Here is a 22,500-nt window from a genome sequence, read left to right on the forward strand (position 1 = left end):
ATTGATTTTTATTTCTGCTGTTAGTAAGTTAGTCTTTTAGAAAATATTTGCTTTATTTCCAATTTTCAGAGACGTCTGTGAGACTTAAGCTAGAACGACAAAGTCTGGGTGTATTAAGCCCTCAGAAAACTTTCAAAGATATGGCCATCAATTTTTTTTATTATTATTATGCATATGAAAGAGAGAGGTGGACTTTGTTGCTGCTTTAGCTTCCTGTTTATCAGGGGCGAATGTTATCTGCCTCACTGGAATGGAGTCTCGGAGACTTGTTTTTTTGACTATGTTTGACTATTTTGTTTATCCATGAGGGGGGAGTTTTCGAATTGGATATGAGGTCATATGTTGAACGGGCCATCGTAATCAAGTCTGATTTAAATGAGATTATACGGAGATGTTTGGCGCATTCATGCAGAGATTCTTTTGCGTCGTCCACCCTCACTGCGCCCGGTGGAGAGGGCAGGGACTGGGCTTTTGGACGACGGCCGATGAACTGTGTCCGTGTGTCCGCCACAAAGTGGACTTGTGGGAGAGTCATCCCTGCTGATCTCAAACACGAGATTAGAAACAGCTTCAGTTAAGCCCCCCCCCCCCCCGACCTGTCAGATTGTCATCAGAGCATCTGCAAAACAGGCTGATTTAGTGGCTGCGCGGGGTGGATCATGCATAAAAAGTGAAATTGTGGCACCACGCGAGCTATATGTCATGTCAGCTATGCTCAACAGCACACTCTCACCACGGTTATATAGTTCTGCTGTCAGCGGCGGATTTATACGTGGATTGACTGATTTAATGTACATACATGTAAATGCCTTATAGATGCCAGAGGCACTGGCAGGTTGAGATACAGGTTTAGCCCCAAGCACTTCACTGGATTGAATGTGAATGGGATGGAATGTGAGTCGGTACTCTTCTGTTGTTTGCCAGGTTTGGAACAACCAACAGTGAGTGACACACACACACACACACACACACACACACACACACACACACACACACACACACACACACACACACACACACACACACACACACACACACACACACACACACATACACACACACACACACACACAAACACACAATGGCATTCACACAATGTACGTGTTTGTGTGTAACACACGCTGTTCACCTTGGTTACCCAAAGATTGTGAGCATGCAGAAGGGTTTAGAGTAACTAACTAATAAATGAAGTTTGTTTTGTTTATCAGTGTGTAGCATCCGCCACATAAATGGTCATATTAGTTTTAAAACGATCTGATAATATTTTCATTGCAAAGCAGACTTTTTGCTATTCTTATTGTCATTTTTGTAAAAGAATCATGTTGCTTAATAATTAGTATATGTCTTTAAAAAGCCTGGCCAGGTACTATTGAGTTATTTTTTTCCTCTATCTATCTTGCTTATTATGGGCGTAGGGCAGTGATTCAGGGCAAGCACTGAGCAGATAGGGTCCGGAGCTGTCACTCACACTTTCTTCTGTCACCCGCACCCACTTTTCTGTCGGGCCCTATGGCTGCGCTCGGGATAGAATCACATGTTGCCTTTTGAACGGGACGCGGAAGATAATGGGGGCACGAATGTATGAATGAATGAGAGAACAAGAGGTAGAAGGCCGGCTGCTTTTCTGATATCCTCCTGATCGTGTCCGACACATTAAGAGAATTCTACCGTCTCTACTTTTACGCCCGACGTTGGAATAATCATCTGTTTTTTCGCGGATCCATTTTCAACTGTTTCAAGGAGGTGAGAGCGATCTTTTTTTTCTCCATTTTTGCTTGCGGGAGTTTAAGAGACTGTTTTGCTCAAGCATTTCGATTGATGGATTATTTTTGCCGTGGATTATTGTCGTGTTGGTGGACCGATTGAAGATCCTGAATTTTTCGTGAACCTTTTTTGTTTAATGGACTAAACGAAGCGCTTTAGGCGCGTCTTTCCCTGTATTTCTTGTGCCGCATCCGCGGTTTTGGACAATGACTCTGGCCTGCGGGCTTATTCTCTCTCTCTCTCTTTTTCCACTTACTCCCTCTCACGAAGCACTTAAATAAATCACAGCATTATAGTATAAGTTTGAATGTGTGTTTAATGAACGAATTTCTTTAATTTTGTGGCGACTCGAGCCGAGTTTGTTACAGTGGTGGCCAGTACGGGGATTTAAACGCACATTCTTTGAACTTATCACTTATCACTCTTTCTCCTTAGTTAATATCTTTACTTTCTCCACTTTAATCTTGCTATCAAGATGTATATGGAATCAGGGCCATTGGTAGATATCGTAGACGACCAGGGAAAGGGAGGTAATAGGCCAGGTACTCCTTGTCCTCCACCCTCCATTCAGCCAATGCACCCTCACGTTACCTTGAGGCAACGGGTAGATCGCCTTACTGATTCTCTTGGTTCTCTATACATTAATGACCAAAGCACGGCCGCAGCATCTAATATAACACCGAGAGGTGCCAGTAATATTGGTGGAGGAATTATTGAAGAAAGTGAACATGATAGCAATGAGAAGGAGAGTGGGAGTGAAGAGGAGGAAGAAGAGGATGGGAAAGAGAGTGAAGAGGAAGTTGAGGACGATGATGATACTGTTTCTCACAAACCTTCACGCTATACACCTGTTTACTATACAGAAATGAATGAACTTCGAAAGCAACTCAAAGAAACTAATATGCGTTTCCAAGCTCTTCAAAAGCAGGTTCTGGAGGCAAATTCCAGTGCAATTATAAGAGAAGAAATATTGAGACAAACATTAGACACAAAAGTTGAAGATGTCAAGAACTTTTCTACTGAACTTTCAGAGAATTTGGAGGATGCAATAGTGCGCTGTCTGCAGAGACGAGATGTGCAGTGGCAGACTCAGTTAAACCAAGTCAAACTGACCAGCACCCCTAAATTGTCTCCTGTAAATCAAGGAGGGAGTAAGTCAGGAGAAAAGTTGCTTTTTAACCTTACAAGTCCCTCTGATTTTACTGGGCCAAGAGGAGGGAAGCCCCCTATTAAGCTAAATTTTCCTAAGTTTGGGGCAGATAGCGAAACAAAGGACCCAATGACTTATTTAGAGCTTTGTACTGAATTTCTTGAATTAAGACCAATGCCAGATGCTGAAATTTTGGCCACATTGTCATCAGTACTTAAAGGCTCTGCTAAAAGCTGGTGGATAGCGGAACGCAAAAACATCCATTCATGGGGGGAATTCAAGACTGCATTTGCCTCAGCTTTTCTGGCTAATGATTTCATGCTGGAGATTGAAGAGCGCCTGCGCAACCGCATTCAGGCCCCCGGTGAGTCCATAAGAGACTATGCTTATGATTATCGAGCTCTTGCTCTGAAATGGAAACCCGACATTGACGAGGCAACATTAGTAAAGCGCATACTCAACAATGCTAATCCAAAAATTGCACCTGGTTTACGAGGCACTGTGAACACTGTAGCTGATCTGGTTAAAGTTGGCAGCATGATTGAAAGTGACATGGCCTCACAGAAAAGCTACTGGGCCAAAGTCAATGCTGAGAAACCACCGAACCAGCAACAGAAGAAAAAAGCTGACTTAATAGTTGTAAAATCAGAATCCCACTCTCAGGCTAGAGTTAAACATCCTCACTCTCTCCTTGCCGTTAACATCTCCATCAGAGGCTTCCAGGGGCCCGCCCTGCTGGACACAGGGAGTACTTTCACTCTGATGTGTGACAAGCTATGGCGACAGGTTAAGAAAACACAAGAAAACCTGACACCTTGTGGAAATCAGGAATTTGCGCTGGCAAATGGTACAGCAAAGAGGGCCTTAGGAAAAGCTCATTGTGCCATTAACCTCCATGACAGTTACTGGACTCATTCCATATATGTGCTTGCAGATGAAGATCTTGCTTTTCCAATCATTTTAGGCCTAGACTTCCTGCAAAAAAGTGGCCTACGACTGGACTTCATGCGAGGAACTTATGGAGTGAGAGATGGCCAACAGCTGACATACTACCCATTCATTAATCAGAGTGAGAGGGAGAAAGAATGGCGCACAACTGATGGAACAGCAAGCTTAAGCATTTATTATGCTTTACCTCTCAGTGACCAACCATCTACGACACGGTCTGCCTGTCTGAACATTCTATCTGACCTACCCTCTGAATCTAGGCCTGACCTCTTACAGTTGATGAATGAATGGCCGTCTATCTGCTCTGGTGACCTGGGGAAAACATCTGTGGTGAAGCATACCATCCGCCTAACCGACGACATACCCCTGCGATGTCCAGCTTACCGGGTGTCACCTCTTAAGAAAGACATCATCCAGCAGCAGTTGAAGGAGATGTTAGCTGATGGAATCATTGAACCCTCTTCTTCACCATATGCCAGTCCTGTCGTGCTTGTCCCTAAACCTGGGGGAAAGTGGCGTTTCTGTGTTGATTATAGGCGTCTGAACAAAAAGACCTTGTTTGACGCTTATCCAATGCCCAAAATACATGACATCCTTGAGTCTTTTGCGGGAGCAAGTGTATTCAGTTCTTTAGACCTGCGCTCTGGGTACTGGCAGGTTGCCATGGCTGAAGCCTGCATTGAGAAGACTGCATTCATCACCCCGTTTGGCTTATACCATTTCCTCTCTATGCCTTTCGGCCTGATGAACTCGGGGGCCACGTTCCAGAGACTTATGGAAAATGTTTTGGCTGACCTGAAAGGTGTTTGTTGTTTTGTTTACATTGATGACATCATCGTATATTCAAAATCAGAAGCGTCTCACCTGGAAGATCTGAAGAAAGTGTTTGAAAAACTCCATAATGCCTCCCTGACTCTCAACCTGAAAAAATGCCATTTCTTCAAATCCTCTCTGAAGTTCCTAGGCCATCAAGTGTCCGGCCAGGGTATTTCAGCAGATCCTGAAAAGCTCAAGGCCATTGATGAATACCCCCGGCCACAAAACATCCGAGAACTCCAGCGGTTCTTGGGCCTCGCTGGTTGGTATCATAAGTTCATTAAAAATTTTGCTGACCTGGCCGCCCCTCTGAATAACTTGAAGAAAAGGGACGTTGCATGGAGATGGACGGAAGACTGTGAGAGAAACTGGGAGAGCCTGAAACAAGCGTTACAGTCCCCTCCGGTCCTCTCTCATCCGGATCTGGAAAAACCCTTTAAGGTCTCCACGGATGCTAGTGACGTTGGCCTGGGTGCCGTGTTGACCCAAGAGGATGATGATGGTGAACATGTGATCGCTTTTGCATCCCGTCTACTGAATGCAGCCGAGCGAAACTACTCTGTTTCAGAAAAGGAGTGTCTGGCCGTGGTCTGGGCAGTGGAAAGGTGGCAACATTTTCTGGAAGGAGTGCAATTTGAAGTCATAACTGACCATGCAGCCCTGTCTTGGGTCTTCAATGCGCCAAAAACGTCCTCTCGCCTCACACGCTGGGCCCTCAGACTCCAGCCCTTCACATTCACCGTGCGGTACAGGAAGGGGACCTTGAATGTAGTCCCGGATGCTCTGTCCCGTATCCCTGGGCCCAGTGCTGATGATGTGCCGACCACCACAAGCCTTGCTGTTTGCTATAGCACAGCCAAAGTGTCCACTGACCTGCCAAACTCTCTGGATGAGATAGCCACTGCTCAAAACAACGATGATTACATCAAAGATGTCCGTAAGCAGATGCCAGCTCCCACGTCTCTTCCTCCAGACCGCATTTCCTTTCTTGACCACCAGGGGCTGTTATGCAGAAGAGTGCCAATAGCTCGGGATGGACACAAGTACCAGCTGGTTGTCCCAAAGGGCCTACATCTCACCTTTTTGCAATACTTCCATGATAACCCTCTAGGGGGACACTTTGGACAACTAAAGACCCTCCTGCGCATCCTGGAAGTAGCCTGGTGGCCAGACATTCGTAAAGACACTTGGAAACATGTCAAAGAATGTTCCGTCTGCCAGCAGCACAAACCCTCTAACACCAAGCCTAGTGGTTTGCTGCAGTCAACGCAAGTGTCAGAGGTTGGTGAAATGTTGGGCATCGACATCATGGGTCCATTCCCTCGTAGCCGGAAAAATAACCACTACTTGGTTGTGCTTGTAGACTATTACTCAAAATGGATTGAGCTCTTCCCGGTGCATAACAGCAAGACGCCCAAACTGGTGAGAATTCTCACAGAAGAGGTCTTCACCAGGTGGGGTACTCCCAAATATCTTCTGTCTGACCGGGGGAGCCAGTTCACCAGCCATCTCTTGAGAAACATCTGCAAAGCATGGGGAGTGACCAACAAATTTACCACCAGCTATCATCCCCAAACAAACCAGACAGAAAGGGTGAACCGTTCTCTTAAATGCATGATTGCGTCCTATGTTGCAGGAAAGCACAAGGATTGGGACAAGTGGGTCCATGAATTCCGCTTTGCCATCAATTCCTCGTGGCAAGAGTCCACAGGCTATTCCCCAGCCATTCTGCACCTGGGCCGCTCTCTGAAAGGCCCTCTTGAACAGCTGCTGCCCAAAGCTCCTTCCCCAGCTTCGTCTAGACACACTCTTTTGGAGAGACAGTTGGAACTGAAAAAGGAAGTGGCACAGAATGTCAAGAAGGCCCACGAGAAACAAGCAAAGTATTACAACCTGAAGCGACGAGATGTCCAGTTCGCACCAAGCGACCTGGTGTGGGTCAAAGCTCACCCATTGTCTGACGCATCCAAGGGGTTCACTGCCAAGCTGGCACCAAAGTGGACCGGGCCATGTACAGTGGAAAAGAAATTAGGACCTTTGAACTACAGAGTTCATTTCTCTGATCACTCCATGGATACTGTAAATGTGGTGAATATGAAACCCTACTTTGGGCCTCCTCCCACCATTTCCAGTCTGGGGGCGGGGACTGTAGCATCCGCCACATAAATGGTCATATTAGTTTTAAAACGATCTGATAATATTTTCATTGCAAAGCAGACTTTTTGCTATTCTTATTGTCATTTTTGTAAAAGAATCATGTTGCTTAATAATTAGTATATGTCTTTAAAAAGCCTGGCCAGGTACTATTGAGTTATTTTTTTCCTCTATCTATCTTGCTTATTATGGGCGTAGGGCAGTGATTCAGGGCAAGCACTGAGCAGATAGGGTCCGGAGCTGTCACTCACACTTTCTTCTGTCACCCGCACCCACTTTTCTGTCGGGCCCTATGGCTGCGCTCGGGATAGAATCACATGTTGCCTTTTGAACGGGACGCGGAAGATAATGGGGGCACGAATGTATGAATGAATGAGAGAACAAGAGGTAGAAGGCCGGCTGCTTTTCTGATATCCTCCTGATCGTGTCCGACACATTAAGAGAATTCTACCGTCTCTACTTTTACGCCCGACGTTGGAATAATCATCTGTTTTTTCGCGGATCCATTTTCAACTGTTTCAAGGAGGTGAGAGCGATCTTTTTTTTCTCCATTTTTGCTTGCGGGAGTTTAAGAGACTGTTTTGCTCAAGCATTTCGATTGATGGATTATTTTTGCCGTGGATTATTGTCGTGTTGGTGGACCGATTGAAGATCCTGAATTTTTCGTGAACCTTTTTTGTTTAATGGACTAAACGAAGCGCTTTAGGCGCGTCTTTCCCTGTATTTCTTGTGCCGCATCCGCGGTTTTGGACAATGACTCTGGCCTGCGGGCTTATTCTCTCTCTCTCTCTTTTTCCACTTACTCCCTCTCACGAAGCACTTAAATAAATCACAGCATTATAGTATAAGTTTGAATGTGTGTTTAATGAACGAATTTCTTTAATTTTGTGGCGACTCGAGCCGAGTTTGTTACAAGTGGATGGCTCAGAGTTCGTGGGAGGGTAGCTAATTGGGAGGCGGGAAAGAATTGCATCTCTTTGATGAAACTTAATACATACTAAAGGATGTATCTGTGTTTATAATCAATAATAAATAATGATCCAAAGAGTAACTACCCCCTCTCCAAAAACATAATAGAAAATGGAAAGGTAAAAAAAGATTATTATTTGTAAAAGTCAGTGCTTGAAGTGGGAAAAAATAAGTGCAGGAACTCTAATTTTCTGACATTTGACATTTGTGCGGTGAAAAAAAAATCAAGTCTTTAGGATGTGTTGGTTGAAAAACTTTTTTTATTTAATAATTTTTTCAAGCACTAACCTATAGGCCTAGGTTACTTTTTTCTAATTAACAAATGGAATATGGAAACCCATTAAAACAACACGAACCAGACCAGTGCAGTATAGCCACTTGTAGGCCTAACAATAGACTGGGCTAATAAGGGCCCTAGAACCAGAAACCTTTGGGCTAAAGGCCCAGATGAAGAAAACTGTGAAATAGGCTGTAGGCCTACTTGTTACATTGATTTAATTAACAATAACTGGCCAAGAACAGAGATTAGGTCAAAAGTCAGAACAAGTGGGTAAGTGTGACTGTAAGTGTTCTTTCTATTGCTATTTTGGGTCCTGAAATGGCATTTCAAGCATCTGCCATGGCTATATGACAAACAGGGGTCTGAATACAACTTCTGATATGAAAAATATGGAGAGGTATGAAAAAATGCAGAAATTTGATGTGATTTCCAAAAAGGATTTCTCGTGATTATAGCTAATTACACAGAGGCATTCTATACGTCGTTGGAATCAGTAGGATCTCCTGTTTATTTTGATATGTAGTTTGCCATAGGGCAGTAACGAAATCGTCAGATATTTCATAGAGACAAATGGGTATGACGCAGAACTGAATGTGCCATTCATTTTTGTAGGCAACTGTAATTTTCAACGCTAATTATCTCGCGAACCGTTCATCACAGAAACTAGCGGCTAGTACCATTGGAAAGGTCAGGTTCTGCAGTTTCATATGATATGCGTGGTATTTCTGTGGGATTTTCTCGCGCAGCAATAAGACCGAGAAGAATGGGTGCGGCCGCGGCCGCATGGTGCGTCTCGAAGAGGGCAGAGAGGGTCTGCCGGCGGCCCGATGATAATCTTCTCGCGGCCCGGTAGATTGAGAAACACTGTGATAGGGCACTGTTGTGGCTCGTGGGTAATGTAGTCTTTCATCGGTCTTGTGATATTGTCTATTCTCGGGCCACTGTGACTGTCACTGCGTCGGATCAGTTTCAGTAAGTACCGGAACGCTGAAAAAAGTGGCGGAACCCAAAAGACGAAAATACAGAAGTTCCGGAACTGCGTTCCACTGCGTTCCGGCCCACTTCAAGCACTGGTAAAAGTGTAATTATCATGATTATGGAAAAACAAATAAAAGAGGAAATCATTGCTCTGTTCCTGGCTGTATTCAATGGCAGCGCTGGGTGGAGGAAGGCGTGTGGTGTGGTACGGTGTGGTGTGTTGCGGTGTGGTGTGATACGGTGTGGTGTGGTGTGGTGTAGTATGGTGTGGTGTGGTATGGTGTGGTGTGTTGCGGTGTGATACGGTGTGGTGTGTTGCGGTGTGATACGGTGTGGTGTGGTGTGTTGCGGTGTGATACGGTGTGGTGTGTTGCGGTGTGATACGGTGTGGTGTGGTGTGATACGGTGTGGTGTGGTGTGATACGGTGTGGTGTGATACGGTGTGGTGTGATACGGTGTGGTGTGGTGTGGTGTGTTGCGGTGTGGTGTGTTGCGGTGTGGTGTGGTGTGGTGTGGTGTGTTGCGGTGTGATACGGTGTGGTGTGGTGTGATACGGTGTGGTGTGGTGTGGTGTGTTGCGGTGTGATACGGTGTGGTGTGTTGCGGTGTGATACGGTGTGGTGTGGTGTGATACGGTGTGGTGTGATACGGTGTGGTGTGGTGTGATACGGTGTGGTGTGGTGTGGTGTGTTGCGGTGTGGTGTGTTGCGGTGTGGTGTGGTGTGGTGTGGTGTGTTGCGGTGTGATACGGTGTGGTGTGGTGTGATACGGTGTGGTGTGGTGTGGTGTGTTGCGGTGTGGTGTGTTGCGGTGTGGTGTGGTGTGGTGTGTTGCGGTGTGATACGGTGTGGTGTGGTGTGGTATGGTGTGGTGTGGTGTGGTGTGTTGCGGTGTGGTGTGTTGCGGTGTGGTGTGGTGTGGTGTGGTGTGTTGCGGTGTGATACGGTGTGGTGTGGTGTGATACGGTGTGGTGTGATACGGTGTGGTGTGGTGTGATACGGTGTGGTGTGGTGTGGTGTGTTGCGGTGTGGTGCAGTGCAGCGGTGTGGGCTGGCAGACTGCTGAGCGAGGTGGTGATCACAGGGCCTCTGACATGCCGCCCAGCCGGCCCCTGTGTCCTGTCCTGCCCTGCTCTGGCCTGGCCTCGGGCCCCGGGCCTCCGCGCAGCCCGGCCCAGCGCTCCAAAGGAGCCGGCCAGGCCAAACAGAACATGAAAATATTTCACTCCGACGGCAGCACGGCGAGAAGAGAGAGAAGAAGAGAGGAGAGAGGAGCTCACTTTGCATTTTTCATGAAGGAGCTCAGCAGACGACCCAAAAAAAAGAGGAGAGAAAATGAGAGAGAGAGAGAGAGAGAGAGGGAGAGGGAGAGAGAGAGAAAGGGAGGGGGATGGTGGGGAGGGAGAGAAAATGAAGACAGCGTGATGGGCTCAATAGTTTCACCAAAACCGCTCCCTTGCTGCTTTTTTTCTTTCTTCTTTCTTTTTTTAAAGCCTCTGTGCTTCGCGTGTCTCTGAAGGACGACCTCGTTGTTGAGAAGCACACGCTCGCACACACACACACACACACACGCGCACACACGCACACACACACACACACACACACACACTCACACACACACACACGCAACAGCCAGATGATTATGTGGATAGGCTTACAAAGGTAACTTTGTGCTGCTGCTCATTCTGCGCACGCTGAAAAGAAAATGAAGGCTACACTGGCTCGCTTGTGCTCCTCATCTGAGTGTGTGAAAATAGACAAGCTCTCTCTCCCCTAGAATGGGACCAGGCCCTGGGCTTTATACTCCCCCAGAATGGGAGCGGGCCCTGGGCTTCATTGGAGACGCAGATCCAGGGGCAGGGCAGTCCAGCAGCACACAAATGGCCCTTTCAGCGCGTCCGGGCCGCACCTCGGAGTCCCCCAGGTGTGGAGACGCACTACTCGTCCCGCTGACCGCCACATGTGGTCTGGACTTAATCAAGTGGGCAGCAAGGAGTGATGCTGGGAAATCTCCCCTCCCCTGGGACTTGTAGCGTAGAACCCCACAGCAAAATTCCTTTGTGCGTTTGCATTCTTTCTCTATCTCTCTCTCTCTCTCTCTCTCTCTCTCTATCCCTCTCCCCCTCTCTCTCTCTCTCTATCTGTCCTTGTCTTATAATAAATTAATCTCCCACTCCCCCAAAATGAACCTCTCATAGACCCTAATATTCTCTCTCTCTCTCCTCCTCCCTTCCGTTGCGTTGTGTTTTCTGTAGGTCTGCTGCAGGTATGTGTGTGTGTCTAGCCTTGGACTGTGGGCTGTACGTATGCATTCCATGCATTTCTGAGTCATCACAGCTCACTGCTAAGAGCAGGCAAGCACGCAGGAGAACTTCCTCTTCCTCAGCCTACAAGAGAGAGAGAGAGACATAGAGACAGAGAGAGAGACATAGAAAGAGAGAGAGAGACAGACAGAGGGAGAGAGAGAGACGGAGATAGAGAGACTGAGAGAGAGAGAGAATGTGCATGGGAGACCCTGAGTGAAAGAGAGGAAACATAGAAAAGGTGGCATTCTTGATAAAAGTGTCAGGGAAACGAGTGTAAACGCCAAAGGAGATGAATGGAGGCCGTTGTGCAGATGGATGGACAGGGAGAGATGAGCAAGGGTTCTCCCTCATCTTCATCCACATGTCTGCTTTTCTATTCCCTTGCTGACACAAGCACTCTGGTATCTTGCTTATTCCCAGAGGGGTGGGAGGATATGGGGGGTGGAGGAGGGGGGGGGGGGTTCATATTGGACAGTATCAGAAGATTCATCTTTGGTGGCATTTAAATGGCCTATCAACATGTTGTGCACTATTTGTGAAAAACGCTTTTTCTCTTAAATCGACTCCGGTTTCTGGCACAGCAATCCTGCCAGCAAGGAGAAGATAAGATTTGATCGAAGGTAACAAACTTTTCAAACAGCGCCTTCCATGATACAGTAAATCTGATAAAAAAAAAAAGAAAAAAAGACGTAGAAAGCCAACTCGGGAGAACGGAGTCAGAAGCCAAGAATCCTCCATCTTTTTTTCAACCATGTTTGCTTGTTCTTCCTGTTCATTCCCTCTCGTTGCTTCCTTTCTTTCTCTCACGCTTCAGTGCCCTACGAGCTGTTCCAGAGAGCAGCAGAGATCTAACGCAAGTGAGCGGGCGTAGTCTAAACTATGCCATGTGTCCTATGGGGGCGGGAGGAAAAAAAAAAATCTCGGCCTTCTCCTCACCTGAGCCTGGTGCGTGCGCGGCTGTGAAACGCTGACTCCAGATCAGAATGTCGTTTATGTCAGGAGCCAACACAGGGGAAAACACGTACATGCTGCCATTTAGTGTAGAGGCGAGGAGAAAGCAAACAGAGAGGAGAGTCAGTAAAGATGTGCGTTGGGGGGGGGGGGGGGGGGGCGGCTTGACCTGTTGCCAGAATGTTCCGTGGCCTCAGCGAGACCCTCCTGCGCCAGCCGGCCTATCGGCGGGATCTCGTTCCTCGTGAGCTGGCGTCAGTGGCGGTGCCCCGGCGGGTCGTGTTCTTGCGGTGCCCCTTACGGTCGCTGCCTCGTTTCCGTCAGCGTCTCTCTCTCCCCGTTACGAGAACATCTGCACCGACCATATGCTCCGCCGATGGACGTATGGGTTTCCCAGGGGGCGCCCGCGCATCTGGTGCTGGGCCCGTGCCCGCGCTTGCCCTGCCCGCCCGCCCCCACCCCCGCCCCCGTCCCGGGAGGTTTGTCAAGTTACCGTGCTGGCAGTAGCCGGCTGGCAATGAGTCGTGGGCATGATCCGGACCAGACTAAATACATGCAGCGTGGAGCGCAGCTCAGCGGGCAGAACACTGGCACCTTTCTGTGTCTTCTGTACCGCACAGATGTATGCATTGTAAAGAAAGGTCGGCGTGCGCCAAAGTGTGTAGGTGTAGGTGTGTGTGTTAGTGTCGGTACTTGTTTATGTGTGGATGTACGTGCCTGTGTGCCTGTGTGTGTGTGTGTGTGTTTGCATATGTATGTATACATAATTGTGTGCAATGTGTGTGTGTGTGTCTGTGTGTGCGTGTGCGTGTGTGTGTGTGTGCGCGTGTGTGTGTGTGCAAATGTAGCTGCCAATCGTATACAATATGTGTGGTGACTGGATGAGTTAGAGTGCAGTGCTAGAAGACTACGTCTACAGGTTATGGAGCTCAGTGCAGCTTCTCGTTGAGTCTCACCCAGTGTTGGCCGCTGTTAGCCGTTAGCAGTACGCCGTAATTCAGTCCTGTCTGCTCCGACATCCCCCTCCCCTCCCCTCCCCTCCCCTCCCCTCCCCTCCCTGTGTGTGTGTGGAGCGGCTCCAGGTGGCCAGAGGCCCTGTCCATGTGCTCAGCCTCAGGTGGACTTTCATGGAAGCACTCAGCGCAGACGCGGTCAGTCCAGTCCGGGTGATTAATGGGCCTCCCTCCAGACGCCACTTAGATCAGCATTCGTTAGTTAAGCCCCTGGCCTCCCAGAGACTGGAGGAGCAGACAGCAGTTAGGGGCGGGGATGGGACCGGGCTGGGGCCGGGACTGGCACGGACGTGGGCCAAAACTCACCTGGATGCGGCACAGGATTGGCTGCTATCACAGTTGTTGTTTTTTTTACTTAGTACTGAACAGTGCGCTTGTGTAGTGGTCCCAGACTGTAAAAGGTGCAGAGTAGGGTGTGTGTGTGTGTGTGGGGGGGGGTTAGTATTCACGTTAAAAACAGATGGCAGAGTGATTCACAGAGCGGTCCACTAAGGTGCACGAAAAATGCGAAAGAAAAGGCCATAGTGAAAAGAAGGCAGAGGCCTGGGCTGTGGGTGGAAAGTAATAGTACAAGGAAAACATCATTTGGCTATGACGGGAGAAAAGAGACCACAGTGATGTAATCTCCAGTGTAATCAGCTTTCACCTCCCCTCCTACCTCACACACACACACACAGATCTACAGACACACACACACACACACACACACACACACGCACAAACATACGCACAGACTACACTCACACGTGCGTCTCAGAACAGCATTGGGGAAAGGATGTTCCACAGCTTGTGCTGGTTAAGTCTTCATGCCGTCTGAAGGTGTGTGTGTGTGTGTGTGTGTGTGTGTGTGTGTGTGTGTGTGTGTGTGTGTGTGTGTGTGTGTGTGTGTGTGTGTGTGTGTGTGTGTGTGTGTGTGTGTGTGTGTGTGTGTGTGTGTGTGTGTGTGTGTGTGTGTGTGTGTGTGTGTGTGTGTGTGTGTGTGTGTGTGTGTGTGTGTGTGTGTGTGTGTTCAGTGCTCGTGGAGGTCAGTGCTGACATAACACCCCCCAAAGGGACTTCTCCTCAGCCTTGTTCCTGAGAGTCTCCTGTTGCCTGGGAATGCCGGGGTTGTGTGAACGCAGCGTAGCTGAAAGAGGCTTTGTGTGTTCCGGGGGGTGTGTATGTGCGTGCGTGTTTGTGTGTGTGTGTGTGTGTGTGTGTGTGTTTGTGTGTGTCTTCGGAAAGGGTTGCCTCATTTCTGCAAAGATGAAAAAAAAAAAAAATTACCCCACCACCCCAACAGTGTGTGGCCTCTGGATCTAACAACACAGCCACGCAGCGAATAGGACAGCGGCTGTTAAATATATGTGATGTCCTCCAGAGTCTAGTGTAAGGAGATCCTCTCTTTAGTCTTTATAGCTCCTTTGCATCAACAGGTCGGAGGCATTTGTCTTGACTTGCCTCGAGACCCTCTGGAGAAAGTGTGGGGGGAGAAGAACGTCAACTGGTTCTGAAATCCGAAGGTAAAAAAAAAAACCGAGAGTTAGTCGTCGAGGAGGTCACTGTTGCCGTGGCGACCACACCCTGGGGGCTGTGTTGGGGCTGCGGGCGATCCCGCCGACCCCTGCCTGGGTGCGTTTCCGCGACAACAGAACAAGGCTAGAGGACAGTTTGTGTTCCTGTTTTGCAGGCCAAGCAGATGTGTGATGTTGTCTCAGATAGTGCGTGTGGGTGGGTGTGTGTGTGAGAATGCATGCAGCCTTTGTGTGAACATCTGGGTGGGAGAAGTACTGAGTGTGTGTGTGTGTGAGTGTGTGTGTGTGTCTGTGTCTGTGTCTGTGTGTGTATCTGTCTCTGTGTGTGTGTGTGTTTGACATGGACAAGTCTCTGCGAAACGCTTTGAAGTTTCAGAAATTATTTCAGCTTTCAGAGGTGAAGCTTATAGCCAGTGTTAATAACAGGCTACCTGCAAGGCCTCTGCTGAAGTCCTAGCACACACACACACACATACACACACACACACACACACACAGAAGTTATCATCTGGGCCCACAGTGAAACAGACCCCAGCCTGTGACTCCTGCCTGTGTGAGCTGAAAGCTGCCTTTAACTCCCCCCCCCCCCCCCCCCCCTATAAGTGATGTGTGTGTTTTCCCTCTGCTTCCTGTAATTCCACGTCGGAGCTCCCTAACATGGCCCAATGTGGCTGTATTTGTTCTGCTCCATTCTGATTAATGCATAGCTACCATGTGCTGCAGACCATGTAAGTGAGCGTGAGCACGTATGTTTGGTTTGGCATGCGTGTGTGTTTGTGTATGCGTGTGTGTGTGTGGACGTGCCTGTCTGCACTTGCCTTTGTGTCAGTGTGTATGTATGTGTGTGTGTGTGTGTGTGTCTGTGTCTGTGTCTGTGTATGTACCTGTCTCTCTGCCAACTTATGTACTTCCATGCAAACGTATGCCTAATTTTCTCTCTCTCCCCCTCTCTCTCTATCCCCTCCTCTCCCTCTCTCTCTCTCTCCCCTTCCCCACCCTCTATTTCTCTCTTTCTTTCTCCCTCCCTCTCTCCCCCTCTCTCCCTCTATCCCCCTACCTCTCTCTCTCTCTCTCTCTCTCTCTCTCTGTGCTACAGCCCACTGTTTGCCCCAGTGCCAGAATGGCGGTATGTGTCTGAGGCCTCAGCTCTGCATCTGTAAGCCAGGCTCCAAGGGCAAGGCCTGCGAACAGAAGGCCGTGCCCGGGCCCTCCAACCCCACTCTGCCTGGCACCGGGCACACCAACGGCCACACCAACGGGCACACCGTGGGCCAGGGTGGTAACGGGCACGGTAATGGCCACACCAACGGGCAGACGGTCATTCAGAGTGGCAACGGGCACCCCAACGGCGGCCGCACCACGATCCACACGGTCGTTCCCCAGCGGCCCATCCCCCAGCAGGCGTACCCGCCACAGCCCCACGGTCCGGCCGTGGTGCCCGGGGGTGCCAACGTGGCACAGATGACCGTGACCATGAAGCGGCCGCAGCCCTACCAAACGCAGTGAGTGTCCCTCTCTCTCCCCCCTCCCCTCCCGTTACACTGCTGTGTGTGTGTGTGTGTGAGAGAGAGAGTGTGTGTTTGCTTGTTTTCTTGTTCCTCAGTGTTTGGCTCAGAGGTCAGACTCAAGCTGGTTGGTGAATAGTAGATTGTCGGTGAGATCTGAATACTCTCGTGATGAGTGAGGTTGTTTGCCCCTGTGTGTGTGTGTGTGTGTGTGTGTGTGTGTGTGTGTGTGTGTGTGTGTGTGTGTGTGTGTGTGTGTGTGTGTGTGTGTGTGTGTGTGTGTGTGTGTGTGTGTGTGTGTGTGTGTGTGTGTGTGTGTGTGTGTGTGTGTGTGTGTGTGTCTGTCTGCCAGCACATATGTGGATGTGTGTGAGAGAGAGAAACAGAAGTGTGTGTGTGTGTGAGCGCACGTGCGCAACTGCGCATGTGTGCGTTTATGTGTGTGAGAGAGAGAGAGAGAGAGAAAAGTGTGTGTGTGTGTATGAGTGTGTACGTATATTTAGAGGTGATGCTGACAGTTCTCTGGACACCTCCTCCAGTCTCCCCTCTCTCTCCGCCTCATGCTTTCACTCGGAGCTGGACCGAGCTGGACCGAGCTGGACTGAGCTGGACTGTGAGTGTTTTCCGCCTCGAAGACTGAGCCCTGTTGGTCCAAGGCTGCAGCTGCGAGCAATCAGACCCAGCTCTCTCTCTCTCTCTCTCCCTCTCTCTCTCTCTCTCTCTCTCTCTCCCTCGCCCAGTGCCCACTCGGTGCCAGGGTGAAGGGCAGCACCTCCAGCAGCCGTGGCAGATGCCAGGCCGCCTGGGCTCCAGTGAAGCCTTGACAGCATCTGTTTGTGGGCCACGACTGTGTTTTGTTTTGAGTTTTTTTTTTTTTTCTCCCGTGAGTGATTTTTCATTCAAACAGCTACGAGGTCTCACACTGCTTTGCCTGGCTCCCAGACATGACGGTTGGATTTATGACTTGTATACCATGTCATCCCTCAGCGTGAGGTTTTTAAAGTTAAAAGCCTTTAGTGGTGGCATATATAGATAGTCTTTATCCCCACAGAATGTTTGGTCTAGAGGTTTGAGAGGTCTGTCTGAGGTGGCTTCTACTCGGGCTTGTTTTGACTGTGGCTGCTTCGTCCGTCGGCTAGAAAATCCCTCGTCTCGTTGTACCTTTTTGCCCTGGCAGTGGCGAGACAAATGACTGAACTTCTCAGGTATCAAAAGGGAGTCCATCTTGATCTAGGACATGGGGGCAGTGTGATGATAGATATCCTCCCACACACACACACACACTCACACACACACACACACTTACCTCTCCATCCCCATCCTCTCACCCTGGGTTCATGTCAAAGAAACACTGACCCAGGTCACCCACCTCTGATATTGATGAATGGTGTTGAAAACGTTAATGAATGGCCCTTTTCTACGTGCTGTGTGTGTGTATATATCCTCTGGTGGAGCTCACTGTTCGCCCGGCCGCCGTAATTGCTCCCAGCCCCGTGTCCTCGAAAGCTGCTCTCAATTTCCACCAAGGTTTCTTTGCTTCTTCGAGGGAGTCTTCTCTCTCTCTCTCTTTCTCTTTATCTCTCTCTCTCTCACTCTCTCTCTCTCCACCGCTCCAGGCAGAGGAAGAACACGTCACCGGCTCCGATGGAAAAAAAGAGAAGAGAGGGAAAGGAGAAAACAGAGCCCCATTAAGCTCAATTATTAACTGTAAAGGGAAACTATTTAACGGAAAACTGACATAAGAAACATCTTTTAGGAGAATACTTTATGAACAGGCTCAGTGGAAAAACATTAATCCTTATTGGTTAACCTTGATGCTTTCATGTTCTGAGATCTGCCAGACATCGATAACTACTAAATCATTACGCTTCTAAGGTTCAGAGCAGCTATATCTTCTGCCTTAATTCATATGCTGCATTCAGCGCACATTTCCGGGGATAATATATTTATGACAAGCAACTGTTAATCAGCAAGGGCAGCCATTTTGGCTCCTATTCAAACCAACAGCTCCTGGGTGGGAAAGTACAGGATCTCTGTCAGAAAAGGTTCCATCCATCATGGCAGTGAACTCTCTCACCTTGGCTAATGCGGTGGGTGAGTAAGTCCAGTGTGAGTGTGGAATGACACACTCCTTGGCAGAGTGACCCTGGGCCGGGCTCCACGGGACCTTCAACCCCTGAGAGGAGGAGACGACTCCCTGGGGATAGGTGTAGGAGCAGGGGAGAGGGGCTGGTGGAGATGAGGGGGGGTGTGGGGGGGGGGGTTGTGGGTGTGTGTGGGTGTTTATGTGCTCCAACTGATGTCATGGTGTCCCTGCGGTGATGTCACGTCGTCACGCCGATACCTGTGCCATAAGTTTGTTTAACCCCCAACCCCTGCCAAGTGTGTCCTCCCGAATGATACATTGATATTTTGGGTACACGCACACACACACACACACACACACACACACACACACACACACACACACTCTCATGCCATTCATTTGGAAGCAGAGGGAAAATGTGAGGTAAACACTGATGACTGATGACAAATAGACTTGCTGTTTCCTTGAAAGTGTTATGGAGGAAGACATGCCAAAGAGATTGCTATGCGTGCACTGTGTGTGTGTGTGTGTGTGTGTGTGTGTGTGTGTGTGTGTGTGAGCATTCGCTCTGGAGGCGCTGGGTGGGACTTGGAGAGAGGCACACACACAGGAGTGTCTGTGTTTTATTCGGTTCGCCCCGAAGAGGTCCCGGGTATTTAAAGTGGACGCATAAATCACGGCGGCTCGGCACTGATGTCACCCCCGTAATGGCTCCGGGTCGGGTTGAGTCAGTCCGGCCCGGAGAGCCCGCCTGAACCGCTTCCAGAGTAGCAGGTGGGAACCGTGGGTTACCTCACCGCCGAAAATGTTGCTCGACAATACTTTTGGCTTCTCTCTCTCTCTCTCGCTCTCTCTCTTTCTCCTTCTCTTCTTCTCTCTCTCCCTCTCTCTCGATGGACTGGCGAAGGCGCCGGCCAAACATGACATTTACTACTCCAAACCGTTCCTCCTCCGCCCGCAGGCCACAACATAAATAGTAGGTTTATTTTTTAATTTACCCTGGGGAGCGGGCGGTGGTGGGGGGTGGGTGGGGGTACGGGTGGTGGTGGTGGTGAGATTAGTGGGTGGGGAGGGGGGGGTTATGGGTGGTGGTGGTGGTGAGATTAGTGGGTGGGGGGGGTGGGGTGGGGGGGTGGGTGTCGCCACACCTCATGCGTCATTGCCGACACGGACTGGCTTGGAAACCAGGGAGATGGTGTCAGCCATGGCACCGCTGTGGAAACCACATGGTGTGGATTGGGTTGCAGGGGTGTGTGGGTGTGTGCTGGTGTGTGTGTGGAGGGGGGTGGTGATGATGGTGTGTGTGGGGTGGTGCTGGTGGTGAGCTATGGATGGATGAGGTTTTAGATGGATGAGAAACCGAGAGCACAGCACAGCCATCTGGTTTTGCCTCCTCTCTCTTTCTCTCTCTCACTTTCTCTCTCTCTCTCTCTTTTTTCTTCTCTCTGCTCTTGCGTCCCCCTGCGTGCGCTCTTCCAGTCTTGGCCGGTCCCCTACTTGAAGACAGGCCCTGGACGAGTGTCAGTCCTCTGGGCAGAGGGAATTGGTGGCAGCTGGGGGTGGCGGGGAGTGGGGGGTGGGGGGGTGGCTGAGATCCCCAGATGTTGACAGGCCCAACAGGCCCACGCTGGCCAGAGTAAATCTCTCAGCAGATCTGTCTAATGACTGCCTGCCCGCCCGCTTTCAAGTGGCGGCCCGCGAGGGGACATCAGAGACCAAATGAGGCGGCGCACTGAAACGGCGGCCTTCTGGTTCCTCTCAGCGCACGCGGGTCGCTCCGTCCGTCCGTCCATCGATCGGCCCGTCGGTTTGTCGGTTGGCGCATCTTTGCGTTCTTGGTTGCCTGGGTCGGTGGATCGGAGCTGGAGTGACTGAAAGACTTAAGGCAGACGTGAGGGCCTCTTGGATGTTCTTCAGAGGTTTGAGATTTGAGAGGGGAGGTTTGAGATGTCAGCTTAAAGCTGACATAGAAAGAGCTGGAGAGATATTTACTGTTGTAGTTAATGGACCTAGCAGACTTATAATGTGACTTATTCTACATTAGTTGAAAAGCAGTAAAAACAACAAATAGAAAATGTAGTAAATAGAGTTAGATTAAATAGAATAGATTCATTATTCATAAAACAGTTTCATCCACATAAACAGTAGAGTGTTCTATCCTGTGTGTGTGTGTGTGTGTGTGTGTGTGTGTGCGCACATGCACAGCACACCTGCACATCTGCAGATTACGCACATGTCTACATTAGTGTGTGTGTGTGTGTGTGTGTGTGTGTGTGTGTGTGGTGTACACGTGGTGTGAATTGATATCTAGCAAAGGCAACTGGATCTGGGCCCTGGGGCTCGGAGGAATGAGCGCTACCGTGTATCTCCCGCCCTGATCCAGCCGCCCGTCACCCTGGGAGGAAGGATGGAATCTGGAAGCTCCGTGCCGTCCCGTGTTTTGGTTTCATTTAGCGACGAGAGAGAGAGAGAGAGTGCGAGAGAGAGAGAGAGAGAGAGAGAGAGAGAAAAGAAGGGAATGAGGAGTGAAGTGTGTGCCGAGGGGAGACTGCACAGGTGGCAGGGCACGGAGCGGTGTCGCGTTCCCGTCTCCCGTGAGCACCACCGCCACCACAGCTGCTGCTCTGTGTCTGCTTTTCACCGAGCCGACAGACGCCGGGAGCCCACGACGATGGCGGTGACGACTGCGGGGAGATTATTTTAGGGAATAACACACTGTGGTGTGTGTGTGTGTGTGCGTGTGTGATTCAACATGCTGTTTTTCGTTAGTTTTTAGTTGACAGCTTTAGTATAAGAGATGAACTGATCCCTGGATTATTTTAGGGAAAACACACCGTGTTGTGTGTGTGTGTGTGTGTGTGTGAGATACAACATGTTGTTTTTCGTTAGTTTTTAGTTGACTGAAATGAACTGATCCCCACGTGAGTTTCAGGGCAAATGAGTGTGGAACGGTAAGAGGAGACAAGTCTGATGGAACATTCTGGAACATTGAAGCTCGGGGAGATCTGAGATGCGATAAAACCTGAGTGTTGCACGTTTCGCGTCCTCTTTTGTCAGCGAGCAGGATGTGCAGTGAGGCTGCTGGGTGGGGGGAACATTTTGACAGGATGCTCGTTGACTTGTTTTAAGAGGACGCCGGCTAGCTCTCGTGTCAAGGACACTGCCCCGCGGCGGCCGATAAATCAACCTGGACAGCACGGAGCTGTGGAACTTGTGCGCGGCTGCGTCGTAGCGGGACACGGAAAGCGAACCTGTGGGAGACGTGACCTTTTGACCTCGCTCTAGCTGCCGCCCATGCGGTGTAGGCTGACTCACCCGAACTACTGAGGCCATTAGACTACCTCAACCCCTGCCCCCTCCACACACACACACACACACACACACACACTCACAGTATGATGACTGCTGTTACAGACAGGGGGAGTGAGCAATGTGTGTGTAGGGGGTGGATGATGTGTGTCCCACTCAGTCAGACGTATCACTCTCACTCTCACTCTTACTCGCGCTTCCACCACTGAGTCAGGCTCCCCAAGGCAGCAGTGATGCAGACGCCGGACTTCCTGTCTCCTCACAGCCCCGTTGTTGCTGCCAGCTTCACACGGATGGTTTGAGTTTGGAGAGGAGTGGAGAGGAGAGGAGAGAAGACAAGAGAAGAGAAAAGGAGAGGAGAGGAAAAGAGGAGAGAAGACAAGGGAAGAGGAGAGGAGAGGAGAAGAGAGGAGAGCAGTAGGGGTTCCAGTATAACTCAGTGAGGGAGGTGCTCATTCCTCTAAGGCTAAGCTCTTAAGGTTTGCTGGGGGATGAAGTTGTGTCAGTCATGCTTTGGTCATCTCCAATGTATTCCTTTTGTTTCTTGTTATCCTGTCAGGTACTGATAGACAGTCAGATGGACAGATGGATTGATCTCTTGCAGGATTGATAGAGACTTATATGGATGATGGATGAACAGGCAGAAAGATAGATTGTATTGGAAATGCAAACTGCTACTATGTGTGTGTGTGTGTGTGTGTTGGGGGGGGTGAGTGTGTGTGTGTGTGTGTGTGTGTGTATGTGTGTGTGTAAGAGGG

General features: G+C 49.5%; 1 protein-coding gene across 2 annotated transcripts in view; it reads left to right on the plus strand.

The window, feature by feature from the left end:
- The window catches only part of ltbp1 (latent transforming growth factor beta binding protein 1), a 143,094-nt gene that overhangs the window by 5,715 nt on the left and 114,879 nt on the right, over nucleotides 1-22,500 (plus strand). For both annotated transcript variants that reach the window (XM_062519278.1, XM_062519279.1), the window contains exon 3: nucleotides 15,939-16,344. In XM_062519278.1, the coding sequence (XP_062375262.1) occupies nucleotides 15,939-16,344 (406 nt within the window). The remainder of the gene's footprint in view (nucleotides 1-15,938; nucleotides 16,345-22,500) is intronic.

This window comes from Sardina pilchardus, chromosome 18 (genome assembly GCF_963854185.1).
Source record: "Sardina pilchardus chromosome 18, fSarPil1.1, whole genome shotgun sequence".
Lineage (NCBI taxonomy): Eukaryota > Metazoa > Chordata > Actinopteri > Clupeiformes > Clupeidae > Sardina > Sardina pilchardus.